Source organism: Pleurodeles waltl, chromosome 7 (genome assembly GCF_031143425.1).
Source record: "Pleurodeles waltl isolate 20211129_DDA chromosome 7, aPleWal1.hap1.20221129, whole genome shotgun sequence".
Classification (NCBI taxonomy): domain Eukaryota; kingdom Metazoa; phylum Chordata; class Amphibia; order Caudata; family Salamandridae; genus Pleurodeles; species Pleurodeles waltl.
In genome coordinates this window covers 866843801-866871242 of record NC_090446.1, presented here as the reverse complement: position 1 = coordinate 866871242, position 27442 = coordinate 866843801, and the positions used below count along the sequence as shown (strand labels likewise).

At 45.0% G+C, this 27442-nt stretch overlaps 1 protein-coding gene and 1 long non-coding RNA gene across 3 annotated transcripts in view; one reads left to right on the top strand and one right to left on the bottom strand.

Annotated features, from left to right (window-relative positions):
- Nucleotides 1–4726, bottom strand: part of LOC138245657 (protocadherin-10-like) — a 216801-nt gene extending 212075 nt beyond the window's left edge. The window contains exon 1 of one of the 2 annotated variants that reach the window (XM_069199405.1): nt 1601–4726. In XM_069199405.1, the coding sequence (XP_069055506.1) occupies nt 1601–4090 (2490 nt within the window). In that variant the 5' untranslated portion in view covers nt 4091–4726. The remainder of the gene's footprint in view (nt 1–1600) is intronic. The other variant, XM_069199404.1, reaches the window with a different exon arrangement.
- The window catches only part of LOC138245658 (uncharacterized), a 156960-nt gene that overhangs the window by 4820 nt on the left and 124698 nt on the right, over nt 1–27442 (top strand). Inside the window, exons 2-3 of the long non-coding RNA XR_011194156.1 lie at nt 20141–20254; nt 22563–22593. This is a non-coding gene — a long non-coding RNA (uncharacterized lncRNA). The remainder of the gene's footprint in view (nt 1–20140; nt 20255–22562; nt 22594–27442) is intronic.

The window sequence follows — 27442 nt, the reverse complement described above, 5'->3', positions numbered from 1 at the left end:
TCATTTAATGCATTGTAACACTGCTGAGAAGTGCTGGTGTGCTCCATTTAATGTATTGTACCAGTGCTGACAAGTGGTGTCACTCTCCCATGTAATTCATTGTACCAGTGCTGAGAAGTGCCAGCACACTCCCATTTACTGTATTGTACCACTGCTGAGAAGTGCTGGTATGCTCCCATTTAATGTATTGTACCAGTGCTGACAAGTGGTGGCACTCTCCCATGTAATGCATTGAACCAGTGCTGAGAAGTGCCAGCACTCTCCCAATCAATACATTGTACCAGTGCTAAGAAGTATTGGTATTCTCCCATTTAATAAATTGTACCAGTGCTGAGAAGTGCTGGTATTCTCCCATTTAATACATTGTACCAGTGCTGAGAAGTGCTGGTGCCCCCTCCCCTTTTAATGCATTGTACCAGTGCTGAGATGTTCTGGCACTCCCCCATTTAATGCATTGTACCAGTGCTGAGAAGTGCTGATACTCTCCCATTTAATGTATTGTACCAGTGTTGAGAAGCGGTGGCACTCTCCCATGTAATGCTTTGTACCAGCACTGAGAAGTGCTGGCACACCTCCATTTTAATACATTGTACCAGTTCTAAGAAGGGCTGGCACTCTCCCATTTAATGAATTGTACCAGTGCTGAGAAGTGCTGGCACTCCTCCATTTAATACATTGTACCATTTCTAAGAAATGCTGGTACTCTCCCGTTTATTGCATTGTACCAGTGCTGTTGTGACATTTCAGACTATTCCTTAGGTAAACAAATCCATTCTTAAATTCACAACATAGCAACAGCACTGAATCCCTTACCAGATTTTCATCCTTCTGGCTTCAATGAAATAAATACAATAGTGCTAACACGTGTCTTTTCACAGCGCTGTAAAATCATACAATTTTGTAAAAATTGCTATATTTGATTAGCCACACGCAAATCATTTATATAAAAAATCAGGAGTCCTGGCAATAAGCATTCTCAGCAATTTGTCTACTTCGCAAATATTTTCTTTTTGTCGCAGGTTTCATTCCCTCATTCAGCCCTCCATCCTTCATGTGTAGGAAAATTGAACCTCTTGGTATTTACAATGTTAGGAATCCGCACGTCTGTGGCAACAATCATTAGAGGTTGCACGAAAAAGTGAAATGAGAGGGGTGGTGTAGGAGTGGGGTTTCCCAAACAGCCAAAAAGACTCACACACTTGTTATACCCTGTTCACTGATTCTATAGTGCCAAGAAGCCTTTGGACGTACTCTCTGCTGCACAAATCCCATCAACGTAAATATATCTCAGTGGGTAAATGGGCCTACTGCATAGATTTTCTTTTAACCTATTGATTAGGTTCGGGACACTTGCTTAACCTTTCATCCTTCTGAAAATGATAAAATTAGTACCATTAATGTGGAGTGATAGTTGCCCCTGGAACTGGAGACAGTAGCAACAAGGAGTGAATAAAACAGTTGTAAAATGTAAAAAATACGTAGTTGAGAGAAATGCCAGGGGCCTAACGACTATCCAACAGGTGTTAATTTGAATACATTCGGGGTTTTAAAACATCTTAGTGCGCAGAGGCCTGTGTAGGTAGGCGCCAGGGACGGTTACCTCGTTGGCGGCGTTGATGTTGGCATTGTTGACAAGTTGGTGTTTCTGGGCCTTCTCGGGCTTCTCCTCGTTGTTCTGAGGGGTGAGCGGGCTGTACGGCTTCAGGAACATGAAGTCACTCTTGGCGGACTCGGGGGTCAGGCACACTTTGTAGCAGTAGTTCTGAGGCCCACCAGGCCCTGTTTCACTGCAGCCGGTCTGCACCTTGTTCCCTGCCGAGATCTGCAGGTTGATGTTGGAATGGTCGAAGTCCTCTTGGGAGGCGCTGGCCCTGGCGCAGCAGGTGGTCAGGGGCTGTGGGCAGCAATAGGTCGGGGGAAAATGCCCGTCCTTATGGCACTTGATTGCTGCCAGGACAATGATGGCCACCAGGAAGGTGAAGGAAACACAGCCCAGGGAGATGATGAGGTACAGGGTCAAGTTGGACGGGGCTAGGTCAGAGTTGAGGGTGAGGTCGCCAAATTCGGACAGTGTCTCGGGCAGGCTGTCCACCACTGACAGAAGAATGGAGACGGTGGCGGACAACGGGGGCTGTCCGCCGTCCCGAACCAGGACGACCAGGTGCTGTCGGGTGGCGTCCCTCTCAGTCAGGGCCCGGATGGTTCTCAGCTCACCTGTGTAGAGAGCCACGCTGAAGAGACCAGGCTCCGTGGCCTGCACGATCTGGTAGGAGAGCCGCGAATTCTGCCCGGAGTCCGCGTCCAGCGCAGAGACCCGTCCCACCAAGTACCCAGGGTCCGCGGACCTGGGCAGGACGTCTGTGGCCACAGTCCCGTTGCTGGGCAGGGGGGAGATAATCACCGGTGGGTTATCGTTCTGGTCCAGGATGTAGACGTTGACTGTCACGTTGCTGCTGAGCGGGGGGAAGCCGGCATCTTGCGCCTGGACTCGGATCTGGAAGTTTCGGATCCGTTCAAAATCGAAGGAGCGGAGCGCATAGATGTTGCCGCTATCGGAGTTGATGGAGACGTAGGTGGAGACGGGCATGCCCTGGATCTGGCCCTCCACGATGGAATAGGACAGGTAGGCGTTCTGCTGGCCGTCCGGGTCCAGGGCACTCACCGAGCAGATGGACGCCCCCGGGGGGTTGTTCTCCGGCACATACACGGTGTAGGTGGGCTGCACGAAGATGGGCGCGTTGTCGTTGACGTCGGTCACCTGCACAGTGAGGGTCTTCCTGGTCATCAGGGGCGGTGAGCCGTGGTCCCGCGCGCTGATGGACACGTTGTACTCGGGCACCGTCTCCCGGTCCAAGGGCCCGTCCGTCACCAGGGTGTAGTAGTTCTGGTACGAGGGGTGCAGTCGGAAGGGGATGCCGCCGGGGATCTGGCAGTCCACCCTCCCGTTGTCGCCAGAGTCCCGGTCGAGCACGCTGATGACTGCGATCACCGTCCCAGGGGGGGCGTCCTCCATCACTGGGGTGGACACGGAGGTGAGCAGCACCTCGGGCGCGTTGTCATTCACGTCCAGCAGGTCCACCAGCACCCTGCAGTGCACGGCCACCGCGGAGGGCCCGCGGTCCTTGGCCTGCACGTATAGCTCATAGAGGTTCGCCTTCTCGTAGTCCAGCACCCCCTTGACCCGGACCTGTCCGCTGCGGGGCTCTACCAGGAAGAGGTCCCGCACCCTCTGGGGGGCATGCCCGCTGAAGGAGTACTCCACCTCGCCGTTGGGGCCCTCGTCCAGGTCGGTGGCGTTCAGCTTGATGACCATGGTGCCCCGGGGGACGTTCTCCCGCAGGCTGACCCGGTAAGAGGGCCGGTCGAAGGTGGGCACGTTGTCGTTGGCGTCCAGGACGCTGACGGTGATCAGGGCAGTCCCGGAGCGCTCGGGCATCCCCCCGTCCACCGCGGTGAGGAGCACACGGTGCGTCCGCTGCCGCTCGCGGTCCAGGGCGCGCTCCAGCACCAGCTCCGCGAACTTGCTGCCATCGGTGCGCGTCTGGACCTCCAGCGAAAAGAAGGAGTTCGGGCTGAGCCGGTAGGTCCTCAGTGAGTTGTTGCCCACGTCCGGGTCCTGGGCGCTCTCGAGGGGGAAGCGCGACCCTGGGGCGGCCAGCTCGGTCACCTCCAGCACATAGTCGTGCCAAGGGAAGCTGGGCGCGTTGTCGTTGATGTCCAGCACTTCCACCTCCACGCGGTAGAGCTCCAGGGGGTTCTCCAGGACCACCTGCAGGTGCAGGGCGCACGGCCCGCCGCCCAGCTCGCACACCTCCTCGCGGTCGATCTTCTCGTTGATAAAGAGGATGCCGTTCTCCAGGTTGACCTCCAGGTGCTGCCGGCTGCCCGCCCCGGGCACGATCCGAAAGCGCCGAGAGCCCAGCTGAGACACGTCCAGCCCCAGGTCCTCGGCGATGTTCCCCACGAAGGCGCCGTGTTCCAGCTCCTCTGGCACCGAGTAGCGGATCTGTGCCCAAGCTGGGCAGCAGCAGGTGATGAGGGCCAGCAGGACCCGCCTGGCACTAGCCCACTTCTTCACCAAGGAGGGCATGGCTGCGGGTGGGAAGTGCGGAGCTTCCGATGAGAGCGGGCAGCAACCTGAGGATCGGGCGCGCCACTCCCCCTGGCAGACAGGAGAACAACACTTCCCAAAATCTCTGCTAAGGCATTGTAATGAGAGGGGGTAATGACGGACGAAAGAAACCAGGGAGAGGATGAAAGTGTGACAGACAGAAAGGGTGAAGAAGAAAAAGAAAGGAGAAGTGGAACAAGGCAAGTGGAAACGAATCTAGAGACGATGGAAAGGAGAGGCAACGAAGAATGGAGACAAAGAAAGACAACGAGAAAGTAGAAGTGAACACATGAGGGAGGGGCAGAGCATCTGAAAAGAATAACACCGAGCAGATGTGGAAAGAAGAAAAAGAAGGATCAATGGGAAGAAGGAAGCGCGAAAGGAGAAAGGAGCTAAAATAAACTCGGAAAGATAGAAGGAATGATGCTGGCGGATGAAGGCGATTCGCGACGGAGATAAGCAAGGAAGGAGGGAAAACAGGAAAGGAAGAAAGGGGTGAGGGGGCAGCTGGGGGCAGCAGAGCTTCCGTCGAGGGCAGTCTGTCTCCCAGGCGCTGCCAGTATAGGTCTCACCACTTGGGCAGCTTTTAATACTTGATTTCCAACTCTTGCAGACGCGGCGCGGGGGAGGGGGGCGAGGGCACATTTCAGCACGGCATTGGTGGACAGAGATAGAGAGGGGAGCGGGAGCGCGGCAATTAAAGCTGGAATTGGTTAACCCTTTCCCCGCCGCGGGCAGGGACGGCAGCGGAGATAGAGGGCTGGAGGGGAGTGTGTGTGCAATCAGCGTGAGAGGGAGGAGATGGGCAGATAGGGGAGACATGGGAACTAATTGCTCGGAGGGGAGAGCGGGGAGAATGAAAATGAGCGCGGGTGACAATCCAAGGAGAGGGACTGGCACACGAGCACCGGCGGAATCTTAATTGGAGGGATAGAAGGCTGCGCCAGGAGGGGTGGGGTGGGAGAAGGCAAGGCACGTGGACGGGACTTACAGGTAAGATGAGTGAGGGGAAGTCGAGGAGGAAAAGGGGAGATCAGCCACAGAGAGAGAGTACGAGGTTCCGATGGAAGGATTATAATAAGGAAGATAGGAAGGGTCTGGGAGGGAGGAGGCGAAAGAAAAAAGGATGGAAGATAAGAAGACTGAAGGAAAGAATGAACGTATTAAGGAGGACAGCGAGGAACTCGAGCATAGAAAAAAGGAAGGAAGTCGGAGGCAAGTAAACAAGGAGAGGGAGCTAAGTAGGGCGGGACTTGTGGGAAAGTTGGAAGAAAGGAAGGAAAGCAAAAGGGAGGCTGTTGGAAAGGAAAAGGAGGGGGAAGAACTGAAGAAGCGAATGAAGGCAAAAGGAGACCATAAAGGAAAGGAGTAGGAAGGAAAGAAAGAGTAAAGGAAGAACTAAAGGAATGAATACAAAGAGTGCAAGGGGAAAGGGCTGAAAGCAGACAAGAAGGGAGGGAATAAGCAAGGAAAGGAAGTAGGATCTTAAGGAAGATGGGAAGAGAGGGAGGACCTGGTGGGAAAGTAGGAAAGAAGAAATAGAAGGAAATAAGGGGGAGGAAAGAAAAATGGAAGAACTAAATGAAGGAACAAAAATAAAAGGGGGAAAAAAGAAAAAGAAAGGAAGACGTGAGAGATTAAAGGGGATGAAGGAATAAATGTGAAGATGGCACGAGGAATGGTATATAAATAGGCTAGAAAGAAGGGAGAGAGGAAGGAAGATTAGAAGATAGGGAGGAAGTGAGGGAAACGTTGGAAGAAGGTGGAGTTAAGGAAAGAGGGGAAGGACGCGAGGAAAGAAAGACAAAGAGAGGGAATGAAGGAAAGAATGAAAAGAGAATGTAAGGAAAGGACTGAAAGCAGACAGGAAGTAAAGAAAGAATAAAGAGAGAAAGGAAGAAAGGAAGGAAAATAAATAGAAAGAGGGAAGTAGGGCAATCCAATGAGAGATGAATAGAGGAGAAAACAAGCTATAGAAGGGAAAAGTAAGAATGGCAGATGAAAGTAGAGGATGGGAGGATCTTGAGAAAGAGGAAGATTAGAAGGCAGGGAAAGAAGGATCAACAAAGGAAGGGGCATGGTTAGAAGGAAAGAAGAATGTAAGAATGGCAGGGTCGGCTCCTCCGCTGGGGCGGAGGAGTGTCACCCCCCGGCCAGCAGTGGCAGCTGCAAACCTTTTACTAAAAAGCAATAATAAACTATGTTTATTATCATTTTTTAGTAAAAGGGGCGGGGTCAGCACGCCCCCTCAGAGCGCATGTGTGTTTGGCTGGCCATCACCGGCCGGCCGAACACACATGTGCAAAGGGCTCTCTCCAGACCAGCAACACAGTTGCTGGTCTGGAGAGAGCCTGCACAGGCTCCTAGTCTGACTGGGAATTGCCTGGCTGGGCGCTCCCAGCCAATCCTGACGCTGCTCCGAGCAGCGTCAGGATTGGCCGCAGGGCAGGCTTGCAGCCTATGCCTGCCTGCATCCAGCAGTGGAGAGGAAAGGGGAGCGACGAGGAGAAGGGAAGTGTTTATTTTTTGTAATTAATTAAATTTTTATTTCCCTGTCCACCCGTTCACCCCCCACTGTGTGGCGCCCGCTCCTTCTGCGCGCCGCGAGCCACCAGTGAAGGATGGGCAGAAGAATATAAGAAAGGCGTGGAGGAAGATGCAAGAAAAAAGAATGAAGGAGGGGAGAAAAGCAGGGTGAGAAAGAATAAAAAGAAGGTGAGGTGTAGGAAGGAGGAAGAGGAAGGGCGAAATTTAAGGCATGAGCAAGGAGAGAGATAGAAAAGGAATGTTATAGTTAGGTTACAAATTTACTCATACAAAACCATAGAAATTCGGCAGGTAGAGTTATTTCAGATAACTATAAGTTTCATTTACAATTTTAAGGACATTGTAAAAGTTGTCATGATTGCTGTAATATCTGGGGTAATTAGCAGTGCTTGGTGAGAGCGCAAGTTATAGTTACCTTTGCTTTTTTCAGTGAATTTCGAAATTTTTTAACGTAATGTAATTTTCATTACTATACGTTAATCCAACCACTGCCGCATATGGCCTTTGGCTGTGCACAGCAGTGGTTCGCTGCACAGCCTGGCCAGTGGCCAACCCCTATAACAACCCAAGCCCATGCTGCGCACGGCCTTTGGCCATGCACAGCAGGAGTTGGCCGCAGGGCCTGGCCTGCGGCCAACCCCTATAACCACCTAACCCTGCGCTGCGCAAGGTCTTCGGCCATGCACAGTGGGGGTTGGCTGCAGGGCCTGACATGAGGCCAGTCCCTGCAGCCAACCCCTATTATAACCTATACCCACACGTCCCTTTTCCCTAGGCCAATCTCGGCCTTAGGGAGCCCATCCACTGGTGCCCAGCCCCCAGGCCGAACTCAGCCCCAGAGATCCCATTCCCAGAAGCCCAGCCCAAACATTTAATGAGGCCTGGCCTAAATATTTTTTTTTTAGGGGATGGGGCCATGCAGCCCCCTCTCCAGGCCCATCTCGGCCCCAGAGACTCCATCCCCCAGTATGTTGGGTAATTGTGTATTAATTTATTTTAGGGAGGGGGGTATATGGCTCCCCTCGACAGGGCTGATCTTGGCCCTGGGGGCCCTACCCTCCAGGGCCCTGCCATGCGACCTGGGTTCCCCTCCTGGGCACCTAGTCACAATGCTGGGGACTGTGGAAGGGAGCATGAAGCCCGCACAATCCCAGCTGGCTCCCCGCCTCCTACGGAAGCCAACATTGCTGTCACAGAGAGGGAGCTGTTAGAGAAGTTCCCTCTCTATGAGAGCAATTGTTCCCCCTGTCTCCCTGACTGCATCTTGCAGGCAGGGAGACGGAAGAAACCTCTGCTTGCAGCGAGGGAGAGCTGTTTGACAGCTCTTCCTTGCTGTGAGCAGAGTGTATACTGTGGCTTGCCAACAGCTGTAAAGCTGCAACAAACCCACAGCAAATAGCTATGTCCCAGGAGAGGGCACCCCCAGGACATCGCAGGAGCCGGCTCTAGGGGACGGCAGTCCGCAGGGCCATAATGGGCTCTTTGAGGGGGGCTGTGAGGCCCCCATCTAACAAATAGCCCTGAGAGGTCTTAGAACCCGGGGCTCTGAAGGGAGTCCACACAACCCCCCACACTCAATTACAAAACTCTCCCATGGAGGTGGCCATCCCCAGTGCTGCAGGGGCCACGCAGCCCCCCGTATTCAATTACATAATGGCCTTGGGGAGATGGCAGTCCCCAGGGTTGCAGAGGGCCAAGCAGCCCCCACACTCAGTTACAAAACTGCAGTGGGGATGTGGTGGTCCCTGGGGCCAGGGGGGCTGCGCAGGCCCCCCCACACTCAATTATGAAAGTGCCCCAGGGATGTGGTGGTCCCCAGGGCAGCATGGGTGGTGCGTGGCCCCCTGCACTCAATTGTAAAAGTGATCTGGGGAGGTGGTGGTTCCCGAGGCTGCTGGGGGGCCAGACGGCCACCCGCATTACTTACGTTTTGTGCCCCGGGGAGGTGGCAGTCACCAGGGCTGCCGGGGGGGCGGGTGCTCCCCCCTGCATATATAAATCAATGCCCCCCGGGAAACTTAAAAAAAAATGCTTAATACCTCTGTGGGCGGGGGGCAATCTTGCACCCCACCAGAGCTAAGAGTTCAGGGTGTCTATACCCTGGCCCCTTTACTTTTTTTTTAAACTTTTTTTTCTGGGTCTCGGCTGAAGCTGTGCTCCAAGATGGCTACCAACACTTCCTGGTTTGAAGCGTTGGCAGCCAGTCAGAGCTGTGCATTTGCCATGCACAAGCTCTAAATCTTTGCAAAGTCATCGTGGTCAGAGATATACATATGTGTTTTCCCTTGAATTTCTCAAAAACTACTTACGGGATTTACACCAAATAAGTGAAAACCCAATCTGTGTACCGAAAGCTAGCTTTCTGCCTGATCTGGTGTAATTCCATCCAGTGTTCAGGCTGTACGTCTTGTTCAAAGACCTATGGGAATTAACATGGGAAACACAACTTTTTAGACCCCCCTCTCATTTTTTCAGCCCCTGTTTGACGGATCATCCAAAAGTTTCAGTGCGTAACAAGAATCACGGGGCACTCTTTTTTGGAAAGTTTTGGGAAGATTCGTCAAACAGTGCCACGCCACTAGGTTATATATATATATAAACATATAAATATATATATATGTATATACATACATATGTATATACATATATATATATATATATATATATATATATATATATATATATGGATCAGTGGCTAGTGGGTGGATGGAAAAATGATGAATGAACGGATGGACTGGTGTGTGCAGGATCAATAAATGACTGATGAGTGAAAGGATAAACGGGTATGGGAAGGACCAATGATGACTGCATGTATTGCTGGATGGGTGGGTAGGCTAATGGACAGTTGGTGTGTGGACACCATGGCGGAATGAATATAAAGAGGAAAAGATGATGGACGAGTAGATGAATGGATAGAAATATGACTGAATAGATTGTTGTGAACAGAATGAAAGATTGACATTAGTTTGCATGATAGATTGGTACAATGATCAACAGAATTGTGTCAAATGGATGAGTGGACGGATTGTTTGACAAATGAGTGAACACACAAAATAGATAGACCGTTGAGAAAAGCTTTTCTGAAATACGGATGGACAGATTTAAAGATGGACAAATTAATCTACGGGAGAAAGGTAGAGAGCTATGGAATAATTATTTTGGAAGACCATAGAACAATGCCACGTCATGTTTTGAGTGGGGGGGTGGTGGCTCTCATCCATAGACATGTAGCTAGAGAGTGGTTTCCGGATCATGGGTTAACGCGGAAGTGACGGAGCCCTATCCCTTGGTTTATCATCGTCACTGGCAGGCGGCGCAGTATTGGCCCGGAACTGGTGAATCTAAATCGTCTTGCGATGCTCTCGAAGTTTATGCTGTTAAGTAAGATAAATCACTGGCCCCCGAGGAGCCGCCTGCGATGCCAGTGATATTTTCCCACAGATGTTTGTTTCATCATTGCAGTAGATTAAAGGGTCCAGCGAACATCGAAATCCTAATCCCCTGCACGGATATCCCGCCATCACAAACCGTGCTCAGCCTTAACCTTTAACAGATGGCTAAGCTCCTACAGAATTGATTACATTTCACTGCACACCGTTTTCCTTGTAATACTGATTTTTTTAATTACCACAGAAGGGGATTACATTTTAGACAGCCGGATAAACATTCATTCTATTTCGGTTCAGATAAATAAAAGAAAAACCCTCAGCGCTGTTCAAAACCCATTTCCATGGACTCGCTAAGGCCAGGGCTGTTACCATATTTATTGTTTCAACGTGTCAATAATCCCAAGGATTTGGAATCTGCCCTAAATAAAAGAAAAACGAAACCCAAGGAAGGATTTAAGATATGACACACACTCCAGCCACATGAGAAGAACAGAAACGTGCAGAATATGGGGTGTTATGTATACAATTCTGCGTTCCCAAGTGCCCCTTTAGTCACCCAGATGTTTAATTTGGGGAAACAAAAATCTGCCTTCGATTCCCATAAGCCGTTGCTGGCTAGTCAGTGGCGTTGCATGAATTTATTAGGAGAAGCTTAGGATCAGTAGAGTGCTCTTTCTAGAAGCTGTGTCAATGCTATACTACCGCCTATACTAGGCAGCCGCCCATGGTGCCACCAGCCCATGGTGCCACCAGTAATGGGGCAACATATTGCCACAAGACCAGGCAAATTCAATTTAGGTCCCTAAGTGTTGGATCCAGGCCTCCTTTTTAAATTATTCACTATTTAATTTTTTCCTTTTAGATTTATTTGACCTATGTTAGACATCTCTCCCTAGAACAATCTAATATGACTACGTTTGCAGTGGAAAGGGAAGAAAGCATGTAAATGCACCAATTTTTTTTTCACTGCAGAGTATTAGGCTATACACTAGTTTCGTACCTTGAACCTTTTTGGGTTGGAGTTAGTTAGGATGGACAGGATTGGAAACCATGTGTGGTGTACTAACAAACTTTAATTACTTCAAGTTAATCTATTTAGTTTGTTTTCACACTCTGGTTGCAAACAAGGATAGGAAACATTTGTTTTTGATCCGAGGCAAGTCAACCGGGGAATGGGATGGTGTTAGACCTGACATCTTGGGTGGTAGTCTTTCAAACTTTATTGCCTTAACCCTCCTATTTTGCGGAATATGTTTTGTTGGCTTTAGGGCTATACACACTTTACCCCTGCCAATCAGTACTAAAGTGCTAGCACTCCCCAACCAAAACATGGCACACCTGGCCTACATCCAAGTGGCACATTTAATTTACCTGTAAGTCTCTAGTCAATGCTACTACATGTACTCAGGGTCTTTAAATTAAATATTACTTGTGGTACTACGGCACTCACTGTCCCACCCACTAAAGTAGTCTTTTAAAACATATTTATTAGGCTTGCTTGTACAGCTTTTAGTGCAGTGTTAAGCTGTCATTTCGACCTGGTAAAATAAATATTTTGCATGGCCTAAACCTTCCTTTTTCAAACATATAAGTCATTCTCAAGGTAGGCCCTAAACTGACCATAGGGCAGAGTGAAGTCTATTTAAATGGCTGGGCATGCACTTTTAACGTTTACATGTGCTCGTAGTGAAAAACTCTTAAATTATTGTCCTAACCATTGATGCCTGATGCCTGTGTCCTGGCTTGGCAGTTGGCATTTGCGTATTCCTCCCGACAGTGAGACAAAGGGGGACTAGATGTTGGCATGATGGGCCATCCTACCAAGATGGATGTGGTAGAGATGTTCCCTGCACCACTTACATTTCAGAATTCTAAAAGCTGCCTCTAGCACAACAAAGGAACAAAGGAACCTGCCACCAGTCTTTTGTAATCCCAGGCAGATTGGAGTCTTGGCAGAGGTAGGGAAGAACTTTCCAGAACCCTATTTGAGGGTATTATAGGGAGTACTACCAGTTCAAAGGCTGGCACCAGGTATAAACATTGGACTCAGAAGAAGGACAGCTCTGTTGCTGGAAGGACTGTCCTGCTGACTGAGGAAGGAAGCCTGGACCACTTCCTTGAACCCAGGACCACCAGAGTAAGTAACTGGCATCCTGTGTGAGCTACAGGGACATACCAAGCTCCAGAGACCTGTCTTGCATCTTCCCAGCTGACCAGACCTGCAACTGGACTTGCCTGAGCTCTGCTGGCCTCTGTAGAGTGAGTCCCTGATTTCCAAGAGGTGCCTCACCTTTGGCTGGCACCAGAGAGCACTCCTCTGCAAAGAAGTGTGAAATCCTGAAGTTTTGAGGCTCTCCATGACCAAAATGGGTCCGTTCTCATCAACAATCTGCCACCCAAGTTGACTGCCAATGTGAAGCTCTGATGAACTTGACTCTTTGTGATACAGTGACTGCCAGAGGCGACCAGCAATGCAACAGCTGCTACATTGCAACAGTTCATGTTGACCATCAACTTGAATCTCTAGCACGGACCGCCTGCTACACCTGACCGCATCTTTGTACTACAGTGATGACCATCAATGATGCCAGGCCTGCTTTATGTGCTACAGTAAAGACCATCCATAATGCTCTCTCTGGCACCTGCGGTCTCCTCCACCATGAATGAACTCTTTGAGCCGGACTTTAAGAAGGTAACTTTTTCAGCAGGACTAATCTGGTCATTATATCCGGCCTGTGCTGCATCTCGGTTGGCTTGAACTTGTGACTTTCTCCCATCTAGCACTTCCAGACAACCACGAGTGGTGTTTTGTCCTTTTGAGCTTTTGTACTTACCTAAAACATTTGAAATTGCATATCTCCGGTTCTACTGATTAGGTTTTTGTCATTCTGGTATCATCTTATTTATTACGTTTTTAGTCTATTTTTCTAGGTTAATTTGGGGATTTTTCTTGTGTTGTGTTTTCACTTAATTATTGTTTGTGCACTGCATAAATACTTTACATATTGCCTCTAAGTTTAGCCTAACTGCTTCTTTGCCAAGCTACCAGAGGATTAAGTGAAGGTTAAATTAGTGACTTTTGTGGTTCATCCTGAAAAAGATTATGGTTGTTGCTTGAGCAGGGGTTTCCTCCCCACAATCAATAACCCAATTTCTCACAGATGGTGCTACCACACTACTGAAAGGATAGTTAGGCTGGAAGAGATTTCCGGATATCAAGTGAGTTTAGTTATTTGTATCAAAGCTGGCCGAGCATTACCAACCTACTCGGAAATCTTAAAGTTATCCTGTTGGCAAGTTTTGTGGGAAATCATCACATCTACCTTCCAGACTCTTGAATTTTCAGAAGGTTTGTTGATGGTTTGTATGTGTTTATTCATGAATTGTGAGGTTAAGTCACCTTTGACTAACATGGCTCAATGAACACAGCACCAGAGCAAAAAATACTGACAGGAAGTGATCTTACGTAGCAACAGTGAATTGAGGAATAAATGTCGAGAACTTCATCAGCATCATGATCATTTTTCAAGGCTCAAGTTTAGCATCATTACCTCTGGAGTTGGATGGCTCAGCACAAGATTGATAAGAAATGCTCTTGCAAAGGCAGCTAGATGTAAGAAAACACCTGCCTCTTCAAACTTCCTTCCACCATCTCCAGCATAAGCTGGACCTCGGGGGAAAAGCTTGTGAAGTGGATTAATTGCAAAAAGCAGGAGAGACCAACCAGGCAGTGACCTTCCCCTTGCCTCCTCATCTGCATTCCTATCCTGGGAATCCTGAGAACTTCTGATCTGCTGTAGGCCTGGGCAACGTTTCCATTATGGCAGCACAATGATAAAGCTTCTCATGCAAAATTCCTAAAATTATACATGTGTCATAACAGGGATTATTGCATGCTTCAACATCACTATGCAGAATATAGAAATCTTTATAATATCACTTGTTAAATGCTCAGTGATGTCTCCTTTAGCCCGCTCTCCTCCTGATAAATGTAGAGTTTAAAGAGAGGCTCTTTGTTAGTTTTATAGATTTGCCCTGGTCAAATGGAAAAGACCTACCAATGGTCTTCAGTGGGTTTCCCTGTACAAGCCTCACTAGCATACATGAAATAAGAAGCACCTACTTCCGCCAGCATGAGCACCCACCTCAAGCAGAAGTGGGGCTATCTACATTCTATCTGACTCTGATGCCGAAGGACACTAGAAGATGGCTCCCACATGTTGATAGATTGAGCTGGCCAGTTCTACACAAGTTAGATTGCTGCAAAAGCTTGCCTTAGAATGTGCATAACAAATACCCTTTATATTGTGACTGTACCTGCTAAAAGCTGGCATGTTCAAGTAACTGAGAACATCAAGAGAAAGTGGATTCATTTTCATTTTCTGAGTAGTAAATAACCACAGCAGCCTAGGATACAACATTTAGATTCTGGGGATGAAGCATTCTTACTAAGAATCTGACTTGATCATTTAGACCCTGGAGGGCGGCCCACCAGCCCAATGCATGGCAGTTGCTCTTTCCTCCTCCCACTCATCATAGGATTACCCGTCTTATTTAGATCCTCGTTTCAGAGGCAATCACTTAGGCCAAATTTCCCCTGCCAATGTGATGGGAGCAAGTTTAACAAAAATGTAATGGTGAGAGGGACACGTTGTCATTGCAGCGTACTTTGTTTCATCTTTTGCAGAAACTCCACCAAAATGCTTATTTCTGCAAAAAAAAAATGCCTCCTACGAGCAGGAAGTGGGTGACTGGATTTTGAGGGTTTTTGAGGGCTGCCTGAGACCTCGATGCCTCACATGACAGTCACAGGAAGGAAAAATATAGATCGAAAGGCCTACCATAGATAGGGCAGTAATACCCATGCATTTACCCAGCAGCCCGAGGCTATTGGTCACCATGTCTTAGGTTTGCTTTGGGCAAGACAGATGAGACTCCATCATCCGAAGACCAGCAGCTCCAAATGAATCAAGGAACCACAGGTTTAGTAGGCCAGGCGTCCCACCAATCTGCACTAGGGCTCCCACCCATTAAAACTTTTCATGATCCGGTAAGTGTGAACATGCAAGGTTTTCCACAACCGGTCAGGGACCAGGACAGTTTTTCCACTCTGTATGCAGACTGTCTAGACCCAACCCAACTCCATATTTCTCGAGGTGCCTGAGTACGTCTACATATAGGTAAGGATATAGGCATCTTTGATGGAGAAATCTAGTGGCTGGAGTACTAAATGTTCTGTGTAGGGTAACATGGCATATTTATCGGTTCTGGTATCAATTATAAATTTGAACCCAGTCATTTTGGTGGCCTTTGCCTTCAAATTAATTAATAGCTGCATCCTTCTCCAACGGAGCACCAGTTAAATGTATTGCTTTATTTCCTATCTGGTGAAATATATTTATTAGAATCCAAGGAAGATTTATTCTGACATGTTTTTTTCTTATTTTTTGTCTTATTTTTAGTTTTATTGTTTTCCATGTTTCATTGTAATGCTTGTTCTTGCCTTGTCTACCATTATGATGTACTTTACAAACATACAAAATCAAAATACTGGATGAGAAGTATGTTAAGGGGTGTTTCACCTTCCCTGTTCCAAAAGGATATCAAAAGAGGATCAACCCACCCATTTCATAAGGAAATCTCCCTGGTAACACCCAAAATAAATATTTATTTTTCTAAAAGAATTCTTACTCACTAGTGTTTCTAGTGGCATGCTTTATCATCGAGTTCCTTGATCCTTGATCTTAGAGGGAGCACTGATAAGGTGGCTGATGGTCTAAAGGTTAAAATTACCTAAAAATTAAACCATGTCTGTAACTGTAACTTTAATTAGGGTCACTTAGGCAAGGTTAAACACAGAAGGTGATGCTCATGAGTTCAAATCACTCTAGCATCTATGGTCTACATGTTTTGGCCACATCAAGTGCCAGAAGACTGGTCTTGTGGTTTTCCTCAGGATCAAAACTAGATCCCAAAACTTCATGCAAACCGACCCTATAGGACCTCTCAACTTCTTTGCCCTGGCTGAAACTAAACCCAAGGTAAATTTCTGAAGTCAATGTTTCTGCATTGGAAACGACTTTGGTAGTTCCATTTGATGAAAGAGCTGTACTTCTGAAGCTAGATTAACCTTTTTCATTACTCACCCAAAGTGATTAATAGCTAACATGAAGGCAACTCAGCAAGTGAAATGATTGACCAAAACACCAAGAACAAGCATAAGGCCAAGAGATTCTTTTTGACTGGAGAAAAACTTCTCAGGTCATATTTTTAATAAGAATATTACATAGGGATAAACACATAACCAAACGAGGATAAAAATAAACATTCTTGTTTAACATACTGTTGCAGAAACAAAACTTTTTTTTGATTCCAATAGAGTATGCTAGATAAAGAAATTCCTAACCAAAAAATACTCCTCATATATATTTACAATTTGTGAACTTAGGGTCTGACTTTCAGTTTCCCTCTGTATCTTCCAAACCAATCACTACTATAATACAGTTGTGAGAAAGTTCTCCTAAATTTAGACTCCTGAAAAAAACAATATTTGGAACAAAAGCCCCCCTAAGATGCAAACCTGGTTATCCATGCCAGAAGTAATCCCACAACAGAACCCCACTGAGGCCTGTAGCACCTGTTGAGAAGATAGGCTGGGTGCCTGGGGCATAACTTGGCTCCCTGGCACAGCCCACATCTCCCACCACCCCAAGACATAATAAAATGGAACAACTATCTAAATAGAAGGTTGAAAACAGCCACAGCAGCGTCCGTCCTTAGAGGTTCAAGAGAAACTGCCAGTTCTGTGGCTAATTATCTGGAAGATGTCAAGGTGACCAGAGTGTCCCCTGAAGCTGTGTTACAAACTAGGTAGAAAACGAGAACAGCAAGTGGACAAGCAGTATGTAACCTTGTGTCAAAAGATGCACCTATCTGGGAGAAAGAAACTGATAAACGTGAGGGGATAGACCTAAGGGGACAAGTTTTCAGCAGCCTCAACATTTGTCTGTTCAGGTGCCTAACAGGCTCTCTAGCTTAACAGACGATAGACCGTTCAGACCTGTATGGGCATCATATGGGACCATGTCACAACTGCCCGAGGTACATGCTGCATTAATCAGAACAGCACAGTTACCAACAGATCAACCAAATACCACCAGCTATGCTGTGCCATATCATTGCCACCAGCATGTCGGATAACCAAGACTTGAATTTGAAGTGTCCTCACCCAAACATTTGTCAACTTGTCTCAGCTTGATGACATGAAGACAAATCCATGGCAGACCATCTCATCTGGAAATCAGCATCAATCTGGTATAGATAACATCAATTGAGGTGTGCATCAAGGTCTTACTGTATGTAGAGGTGTCCAATCACCAAGACCTCGAGTGGAAGCAAGATATTTAAAGCACAATGGATAGTGACAGTAAGAGAAAATCATAACTAAAACGCATCATATACCATAGACAATGAATTCATACCTCAGACATAAAAAAGAGAACAACAATCAAAGCATATTCAAATGCAGATAGTGCTTATAGCACTTTGATTACTATCCGTTTATTCTCTGAACAATCTTGCATTCCAGGCTGGACCATGCACCTACAATAGCAGCCCTATGAGGAATGAGTGGTAGCTAACGTTTGTCATGTCATCTCAGCCTTCATTAGAGCCCCACTGTAGAGAATTGAGAATGGAACCCCATTGGCATGTAGATACAATGTCCACACACCCCAGAAAGAATTACAATAATATATTCAACAAGGGCCTTTATTGAGCAACACAGGTTTCCAGAAGCCAAAGTGCCCCCATTTGCCTGAGTGATCAGCTTTTGAGGAAAGCAGAGATACAGAAAGCTCCCCCAGGCCAATATATGTTCTTCAGCAGTAGTCGATCATGCAAGTCAGCTTTTGATTTCGCCACCACTTCACCACACTCTGAATGCCATGTCAAAGGCCAAGCAGAAAGCTACTTTAAAAAGGAGAACTTTGAATCCTGAAGTTCATAGAGTGGGAGACTGGCTATGGCTGCACCAAATCTGTCAATGTCTATGGGCCTTCTGGAGTCTCTCTTTACGCTCCCCCCCATTCTTTCCCAACCCTTAAGGGCCCTTTTGGTGCAGAAGTAAGTAGAGAAATGGCATGCTCTTGCAAAAAAAGGCCAAGTCAGCCAAATACCTCCATGCCTAAGAAGCTGACTTGACTTTTTTTGCAAGGAGGAGATAAATGCCACCTAGACCTCTAGAGAAAACACCTCCAGCCCACCAACACCCAAACAAATGACAGGTAGCTCTGAGATGTCCCCTTGGTGAGTATGTTGAATTACAATCACCTAACGAAGTCAAGAGTAGACTGTATCCTTCATTGAGCCTTACCTCTCTCCAATACAATCCACGCTCTCCACATTCACCGGTTAGAACTCCCTCTTACCAACATTCTACTGCAGACTCCTTCCATAATGGAAGGAATGTTCTAATACAGATTGTAGGAGGGGTGAAAAGGAGTGAAACCATTATGTAATAAATTATATAATGACAAGAGGAAAACAGAAAGAGAATAAATAGAACAGTGCCAATTATAACACATCCCCTTTCCTAACAAACGTTGAACTGTGTTTATCAGGTGACGATAAGGTTAATGATGTCATATAATGATATCTGGCATACACTGGAAGAAGACAGCATAACAATGCCAATTATAACATATCCCCTATCCTCACAAATACTACACGATGTGTAAATGGTAAGGATGGGGATAAAGAAAGAAATATTATTTCATAACATAATCCTTGTGCCAATTCAGTGGACATTTGATTCGTTCTCTCGAGGCTGAGTACTCGTGTTTGAATGGGGTGTGGCATTGATGCTTGAGTCACTCTTTGTGGGGTGCTGCTTGACTAATCTGTCCATCATTTGTCCATTATAACTACATTGTGTTTTACATTTGCAATACGCATAGGGTCATAGAACTTAGAACAGTTATCTCTTCTTCCCATTGGTTTCCTGACAAACCCACTCACCTATTTCCAATTTTTGTGATTTAGTGCCACATTTGAAGCCACAGTGTTCTTTGTATTTGTTTTGGTGTGATAATTTTTTGTTTTTTCTCATTTGAGTGTTACATTGTATGTCCGTTCCTCCCCCAGCCAACAGGGGAAAAATTTAGTGTATATTTTCCTTCTCTTAAGTGATGTGAATGGAGAAATTCCTGTAATTTGTTGAGGGTGGTTTGATAAGCCCAGAGCATAATCTGTATTGCTTTCTCCACTTGGATGTGATTGACACAAGCTAGCTTGATATATTCTTTTATCATTCTGTTTACTCTTTCGACCATACCATTGGCTTTGGGGCAATATACCACAGTCTTTAGATGTTTGATGCCACGTTTTGTCAAAAATTCTGTCATAGCCAAAGATGTATATTGTACCCCATTGTCGCTGATGATTGTGGAAGGTAACCCTTCAGTGGTAAATGAGTCTCTTAAAAAGTTTATGAGGGAGTCTGTGGTAATTTGATTGATCATTCTCGTGATTACCCAATCCGATTGATAATCGACCCATACAAATGCAAATCGTTTCAATAGTCCATTACGGTTTATGGGGCCAATTATGTCTAGAGCCAATTTTTCCCCTGGTTTGTCAGGAATAGATACTGGAGAAATTGGAATTTTGCAAATTATTCTAGATTTGTCACTATCCAGAATATTTTTTTTTTACTTTTGACTCTACTGTTGAATCCATACCTGGGAACCAGTAATGTTCTCTTAGTCTAGCTTTGGTGAGGCTCCTGCCTAAATGGCCTTCATCTACAAGATCTATAACCTTCTCTTTTAAGTTTTCCAGGGGCTATTATTTAGTTGTTTGTCATTACTAAGTTGTTGCTGATGTTGAGTTATTGGCATACTTTCGAAAACTGTTTGATATCTTTGTTTACTTCTCTGTTGTTCTTAGCCCATACTTGTACTATGTATGTTTTCAATTGTAGTAACACTGCATCCTTAGTGGTACAATCTTCCCATTCTTTGTTAGTGATAGCAGATGAATTGATTTATAATATGGGATATTCAAGGGTTTTGTATTCTTCTTCTTTGTTTAGCGGAACTCTCAAAAGGAAGTCTGCAGCTGTACTGAGATTTCCTGGAACATATTCTATTTTGAAGCAGAAGCTTTCTGAGCCTAAAACCCATCTAGCTATATGCAGAGTACTGCTGTAAGTACCCTTGCTCGTAAACATATATGTGAGTGGTTTATGATCTGTGCGTATTTTGAATTGCAGACCCCATAAGAAGAATTTGAAGTGTTTGACTCCCCAGAAGCATGCCAAGGCTTCTTTTTCAACTACAGAGTATTTCATTTCAGATTTATTGAGAGACCATGAGGCAAATATGATAATTCTTTCTTTGCCATTAATTATTTGGGAAATATGGTTTTTCTATTGGGGTTGAAGCTGCACATATATGGAGCCTTAGGTACAGCTTCTTTCAATAAACAAAATACTTTTGATGTTCTTCTAACCATTCGTATAGAGTGTGGTTCCTCAATAGTTTTCTTAGATTTGCTGTTATACTGGCAAAGTTTTTAACATATTTAGCCATATATTCTGCCAATCCTAAAAATGATTTGAGTTCCTCTTTAGTACCTGGAGCATGGGCATCCTTTATTGCTTCAAGTAGGCAAAGTTTGGGTTTAAAACTGTCTTTAGATATGGTGTGGCCTAGAAATCCACAGCACTGACTCCGATTTGGCACTTGCCCTTTTTTAGAGTTAGGCCTGCATCTCTGAGTTTGATGGGGACACCATGTAATAATTTATCGTGTTCCTCTACTGTTGAACCATAAATGAGTACATCATCTTGGAAACACATCGTTTTGGCTATCCCTCCTAATATCTGCTGCATTATGTTTTGGAATTCTGCACCTGCAAGACCGAAAGACATCCTGCAGAACATGAATGTGCCCATCAGTGTGGTAAAGGCTGTTAAGCATCTAGATTTGGGGTGTAATTCTACTTGGTTGTAGGCCATAGACACGTCGAGGACAGAAAAACACACAGATTCTCCCATTGTGCTCAGCATTCCGTGAATGCGCGCACAATGCAATTGTTATCATTAATATCACGTAGGTCAATACAGTGTCTGATGCCATCACCATGTATTTTTTACAGCTATCACAATTGGGGCCAACCAATCGGAACAATCTGTGGGTTGAATGACCCTCAAATCGTTCAATCTGATCAATTATTTTTCTAAAGGTTCCCACATTAAGTGTGGTATGGGTCCTATTTTGTGCACCACAGGTTTATAATTTGCCTTTAGTTTAAGTTTGTGTTGGTATTGTTTTAAGATTCCTAATTTTCTGAAAATACTTCCGGGAAATCATTACATATGAGGTCGCTGACAGTAATTGATTTACAAATAGTACTTGCTCAGAGTTGTTGGGGGTCTAACCTTATTCATAATTCTTTTTGATGTTGCCATCCCAGGAATTTGGATCCTTCTTCTACTATAGATACTTTGCTGACAGTAGATCGATTCTTGAAAGTAATGTGTGTTTGTACCATACCTTTGAGGGGAATCGGTTCTTTGGTATATCCACTAGGAGAAATATCTGGAGTGTTGAGAGTAGGATCCACCTGGTTGGTTATAAACTTGAAGTCAGAAATATTGGTAAGGGTAAAGGGAGAACAAGAATCTGCGAACATTTTCACAGGTCTGCCATCTAGGAAAACTTCACCTTCTGGATATTTTATTTGATTGATAGTGGGCTCTTCTTTTATTTGTAAGATTATTTTCTTAACAATTTGGAATTTGTCATCAGGTAAATTACGTTCATTTCCTTTCATGTTTTTTTATAAATCTCTGCATACTTTGGTGAAGTGGCCTTTCTTTTTGCATTTCCTGCATGTGGCAGCTCTAGCTTGACAGTTAAAGTAGTTAGCTAAGTGGTTACTTCTGCCACACCGATAACATTTAGGTTTGTTGTATTCAAATTCATTCCTTTGACGGTGTTCATTCCTTGCATCATTCTTGCCTTTAATTTTGCAAATACTGGTTTCTATTTGTTCTGTTATTTCAGAGATGTGTTCAGTTGTAATAGGAGTTTTTATCTCTTTCAAACACATAGCTGTGTGTTCTATGGATTTGGCTATTTCTATAGCATCCTGTAAGTTTAGCTGTTTTTGCAATAATGTTTCTTGTATTTTTGAGTTGTTTGTACATCTAACTAGTTGATCCCTGATTAGGGAATCAGTGAAATTCCCAAACTCGCACAATTTTCTTAAACCTTGGAGTACTGCTACGTAATTAGTTATACATTCTTGTTTGCCTTGAACATGGCTGAAGAATTTGTGACGCTCCAATACGATGTTGATTTTGTCACCGTATTGATTTTGAAGTTTTAGTAAAGTAATTTGGTATTCGTCCAATTCGTCTTCTTCATTTGTAGTTTCAGGAAGTGTTTCAAAGATTGTCCTGCCATGTGATCCTAAATTGTGCAATAAAATATGTTGTTTTCTTACAGGGCTAAATTTTTCACCCCCAATGCAAATAAGGTAAGATTCAAAGATGTGTGTCCATTCTTTCTATGGTTCATTAGGTTCTCCAAATTCGTTTAAGAATGGTGGTGGTTGTGACATACTGGCAGCTGCCATTGTATTTAGAGAATACCTATGTGAAAATGGCATAGAAGTGACTGGTTGTATAAGTATTTAAATTCACATTCAAACTCAACTTGAATACAAAAATGGCGTTGAAGTGACTGGTTGTATAGAAATTTAAATTCTCATTCAAACTCAACTTAAATTGTATTTAACATAAATCCATATCCAAATAATGAGTGATAACAAACTGGACAAACCCATCCTGCGTAAAGAATTTAGAATGTAAAAAGTCTGTCAGTAATAATAATTTATTAATAAGACAGCTGTAATTAATGCATATTCATTAGAAAAAATGAACAGTAATTAAAGTAATAACGTGAAAACTATGTTTAAAGATATTTGGATACTCGATGAGTGAGAGTGCGGTTACTGTTAATGGTCAATCGGTGGCAATGTAGGGTGAGAAAACCATTCACGAATTTATGAAAATATCAACATTTTCTCAGTAATTCAAAAGATTCTGTTCATGAGATATAAGTCCTATGGTGTGCATGTCACCGAAAGAGATTGTCATGACACGCTGAGAGATCTACGCAGTGAGTGTTTCCCCATGTGGAAATGATCAGGGGAATGTCTGTCAGAGGGGTGTTATACCTGTTAAGGAAATTCCAGGGGTCCAAACTGCCTTTGTTTCAGAACTCTCACGTCCTTTGGTAATAACAGTAATAAATACTTGAAGGTGGTGTGCGTGCCACCAAAAGAAACAATCTTGACAGGCTAAGAAAAGTACTTGGTGACGTGTCACTGTGGAAGAAATGAACTGCAAGGGAACTTTCGTCGAAGGGGCGTGGAGGACACGCCTGTTGTAGGAGATGAAAGGTTCTAATATGGCCGGTGCACAGAGAGAAGCACCTGAGTCATAAATAATTTGAAGGTGACTGGAGGTGGTGTGCGTGTCACCGAAGAAATAATTGTGACACGCTGAGTGAATCTCGTGGTGAGCGTATCAACCTAGGCAAAATGATCAGCCGGGAAATATCTATACTATGGGGCTTGGAAGACACGCCTGTTGTGGGAGGATAGTTTCAAATGTTCCATTCTGGAACTTCTTAACCACTGAAGTCTGATTATTCTTCTTGTAGTTGCTGCTTCCAGAGGCCACAAAAATACAGGTGGACCTAGGAAGGGGTAGGAATAAAGTGCCCAGTATGAAGGTAGGGGAGGCTTTGACTAGATGGAAAATTACATTACCTTGGGTCCCGAGAATGGAAGGCGAAAGCTCCGATATGGAGAGGGTACAGGGTGTCCCTGAGAGTGGAGGTGGAGGGTACCAAGAAGGGGAGGAGACCTTGCTACCCCCTTACACAGCTAGTCGTCACTCTTCGCCAATGTTGAGTAAGTTGAATTACAATCACCAAAAGAAGTCCAGAGTAGGCTGTATCCTTTATTGAGCGTTTCCTTTCTCCACGTTCACTGGTTAGTACTCCCACTCACCATCATTCTACTGCAGACTCCTTCCATAACGGAAGGAACGTTCTAATACAGATTATAGGAGGGGTGAAAAGGAGTGGAACCATTACGTAATAAATTATATAATGACAAGAGGAAAACAGAACGAGAATAAATATGACAGTGCCAATTATAATACCCCTCATAGACTTGTCTTAACTTTGGAGCTAGGTGGGCTGAAATTAGGTCTGGTAGGTTAATTCACAAAGAATCCAGAGAAGCATAAGGAATTCAGTGGACTCCTCAGTGGCCACTGAGTGGAAACATCTGAATTCCGTAAAAAGAGACAGAATCTTCAGTGTTATACATCACCCCAGGGACACACCATGCTTTGAACAGTACATTGTTTTCTAAACATAACAAGACAATGTATTTCAAATGTCGTAATGCAAACTTATTTTGCATGTTGCTGATTTATTGACTCAAACACTGCCATTTTGTCAGACCAGAAAAACAGACTGGTCATGGACTTAACAAGCCCAAAGACACAGGGTCACCAAGATAAAGAATAACTCCAAGAAAACCACATTCCTCACCAATGCAGACTTGCACCACTGTGGTGGTCATCTTTGGGAACACCACTCAGAACCCAGGACTGCATCCCAACGACACTCACTGCAGCATCCACATATAGACACAACTCCAGACTTGACCTGGGAGGGGCAGGTCATACCAGAGAATAATTAAAACCATCAGGGTATATAGATCAAACCCTCAAATCATGTTTAATTCTGCTGACAACCCGGTCATGTGATGTCTAGATTTGAGGCCAGACATGTTCTGAGAACTAAACCTGGAGAACTGGCATCCCATGAGAATGATGTGCTTTGCAAAATGGAGCTCAATAACTAATATTTGAAGCTGAAGCAATCTAACATTGAGCAGCCCTAAAGTATACTGCACACACCAACAACTGTGTATCCATCCAGTGAAATATAACTGTTTTGGTGGGGCCTGTGGTCTCTTTTTGCCAATGAGACACCCAATATGAGGAATGCTTGTTAATTAAGCCCAGGAATGTCCAATATGCCCAGCTGCAGGAGGTCCCAGGAACAAGGAATTTTCCATGGAATGTAACACAAATGAGGGATGACATTTTATTTTGAGAATCCATTCCAGAAAAGTACTAAACATCTTAAAATAGGAACAGGATAATGTGCAACCCATAGGCATGAATTTGTCAAAATGAAATGAATCCTCAAACTGGAAACCCAATAAGTGGAAATACTCAGGGTGAATTGGAAAAAAGCCTATGCACTTCAGTGTCACCCTTAGCAAGGAGAGTCCCCATTCCCAAAGACTGGAGCATAGCAATAGCCTAGACTACAGAAGTGTGTCTCAAGAAGCATAAGGTAGGGTTAATAACACCAATAACATATTGCCTTTTGGCAACAGAGGCTATGGATGAGGCAGAATTGCCATGGCTTCTGTTTTGGTCCCACGACTGGCAGATAGCAGATAAATCACATCAATGTGCGGTACCTCTCATGTAACAATTAAATGGATTTAAATCTGAATAGAATCACTTCCCCACAGAAATAACCATTACAGAGAGTTGTGGTTTAGCCAAAAAAAATATATCAAAAACATTCATAGTGGTTCTTGAAAAGTACACTTAGGTATAATTACAATTTTCAAAATCAATTTGGACACACAGTGTAGCTCGTCCGTCAAATTTTATAATTCAAGTCAATTTATAACAATTAATTCATTATAGTACATAATTTTTTGGAATTCAACCCATGATTCATTTAAAGGTTCAAGCCAGCCAACACGTGTTTCGTCTCGGGACAGTGTTTTCTCTTATCCCAAACGACTTCTTCAGGGCACTTGACTTTAATAATTAGTTCCTTATTTACATCTTCCACTAGTTCAAATTTCCCACGCAACTTGTATATGAAATAGTCCAATGCGAATCTGGCTAGAACAGAGTACGCAACACGGCGTCAGACTGCTTTTGAATGCCGGCTTGGATTCCCGTCGGAGGCACTCAGATATGCCCTGGAGTTATTGAACTCACGCATTGTGTGTATTCACTACATTGCGTGTCTCAGTACCGATCATTAACAAGCAACCACCTGTTCTAGCAATATAGGACTTTTACATCAATGGATGGTCTCTGCCGTTCATGACATGAAAATATAAAGGAGAGGAGGTTGTGTAGAAGTGTGGGAAGCAGCAGGATTCTGGTTAGGGACATTTATTTATTTCCAGGGCCAGATTATAGGAGACTCATTAAAACTGAAGTTTCCATACTTCCTACCCTTTCTATGGGTCCAATATGTTTAGTGGCAATTTGTTAGAAATGGGGTCCTTGGTTGACAGTCAGGTTACCCCCTGTTCAAGCAAAGACCCTCACTCTAGTCAGGGTAAAAGAGAATCACCCTCAGCTAACCCCTGCTTACCCCCTTGGTAGCTTGGCAGAGCAGTAGGCTTAACCTCAGAGTGCTAGGTGTAAAGTATTTGTACCAACACACACAGTAACTTAATGAAAACACTACAAAATGACACAACACAGGTTTAGAAAAATAGGAATTATTTATCTAAACAAAACAAGACCAAAACGACAAAAATCCACCATACACAAGTCAAGTTATTAATTAAAAATCAAAAAGAGTCTTTAAGTAGTTTTAAAAACACACTAGCGCTGCTAGAGTGAAAATGTACCTGGTGTGCGTCAAAAATAACCCCGCACGGGCGGGTGTGCGTCGAAAATAACTCCGCACGGCGGTACTCGAGTCAAAAATCCAGCCGCACGATGAGTTGAAGATCCCGCCGCGCAGGTTGCGATCTCCCAGCCTCCGTCAGCGATGCTGCGCATCGTTTCTCCTGCTCCGTGCGTCGATTCTTCGGTCGCGTTTCCTGCGAGCGTCGTTTCTCAGCTGCGGAGCTGGCGGCGCATCGTTTTTCAGCCGCAGATCGGATTCGCGTCGATCTTTTTCCCGCACAGCGCTCTGTGCGTGGATTTTCTTGTCTTTAGGCTGCCAGCTTCTCCTTTCAGGGTCCCAGGAACTGAATGGGCACCACAGGGCAGAGTAGGAGTCTCTCCAGAGACTCCAGGTGCTGGCAGAGAGAAGTCTTTGCTGTCCGTGAGACTTCAAACAACAGGAGGCAAGCTCTAGATCAAGCCCTTGGAGATTTCTTCTCAAGATGGAAGGCACACAAAGTCCAGTCTTTGCCCTCTTACTCTGGCAGAAGCAGCACTGCAGGAAAGCTCCACAAAGCACAGTCACAGGCAGGGCAGCACTTCTTCCTCAGCTAACAGCTCTTCTCCAGGCAGAGGTTCCTCTTG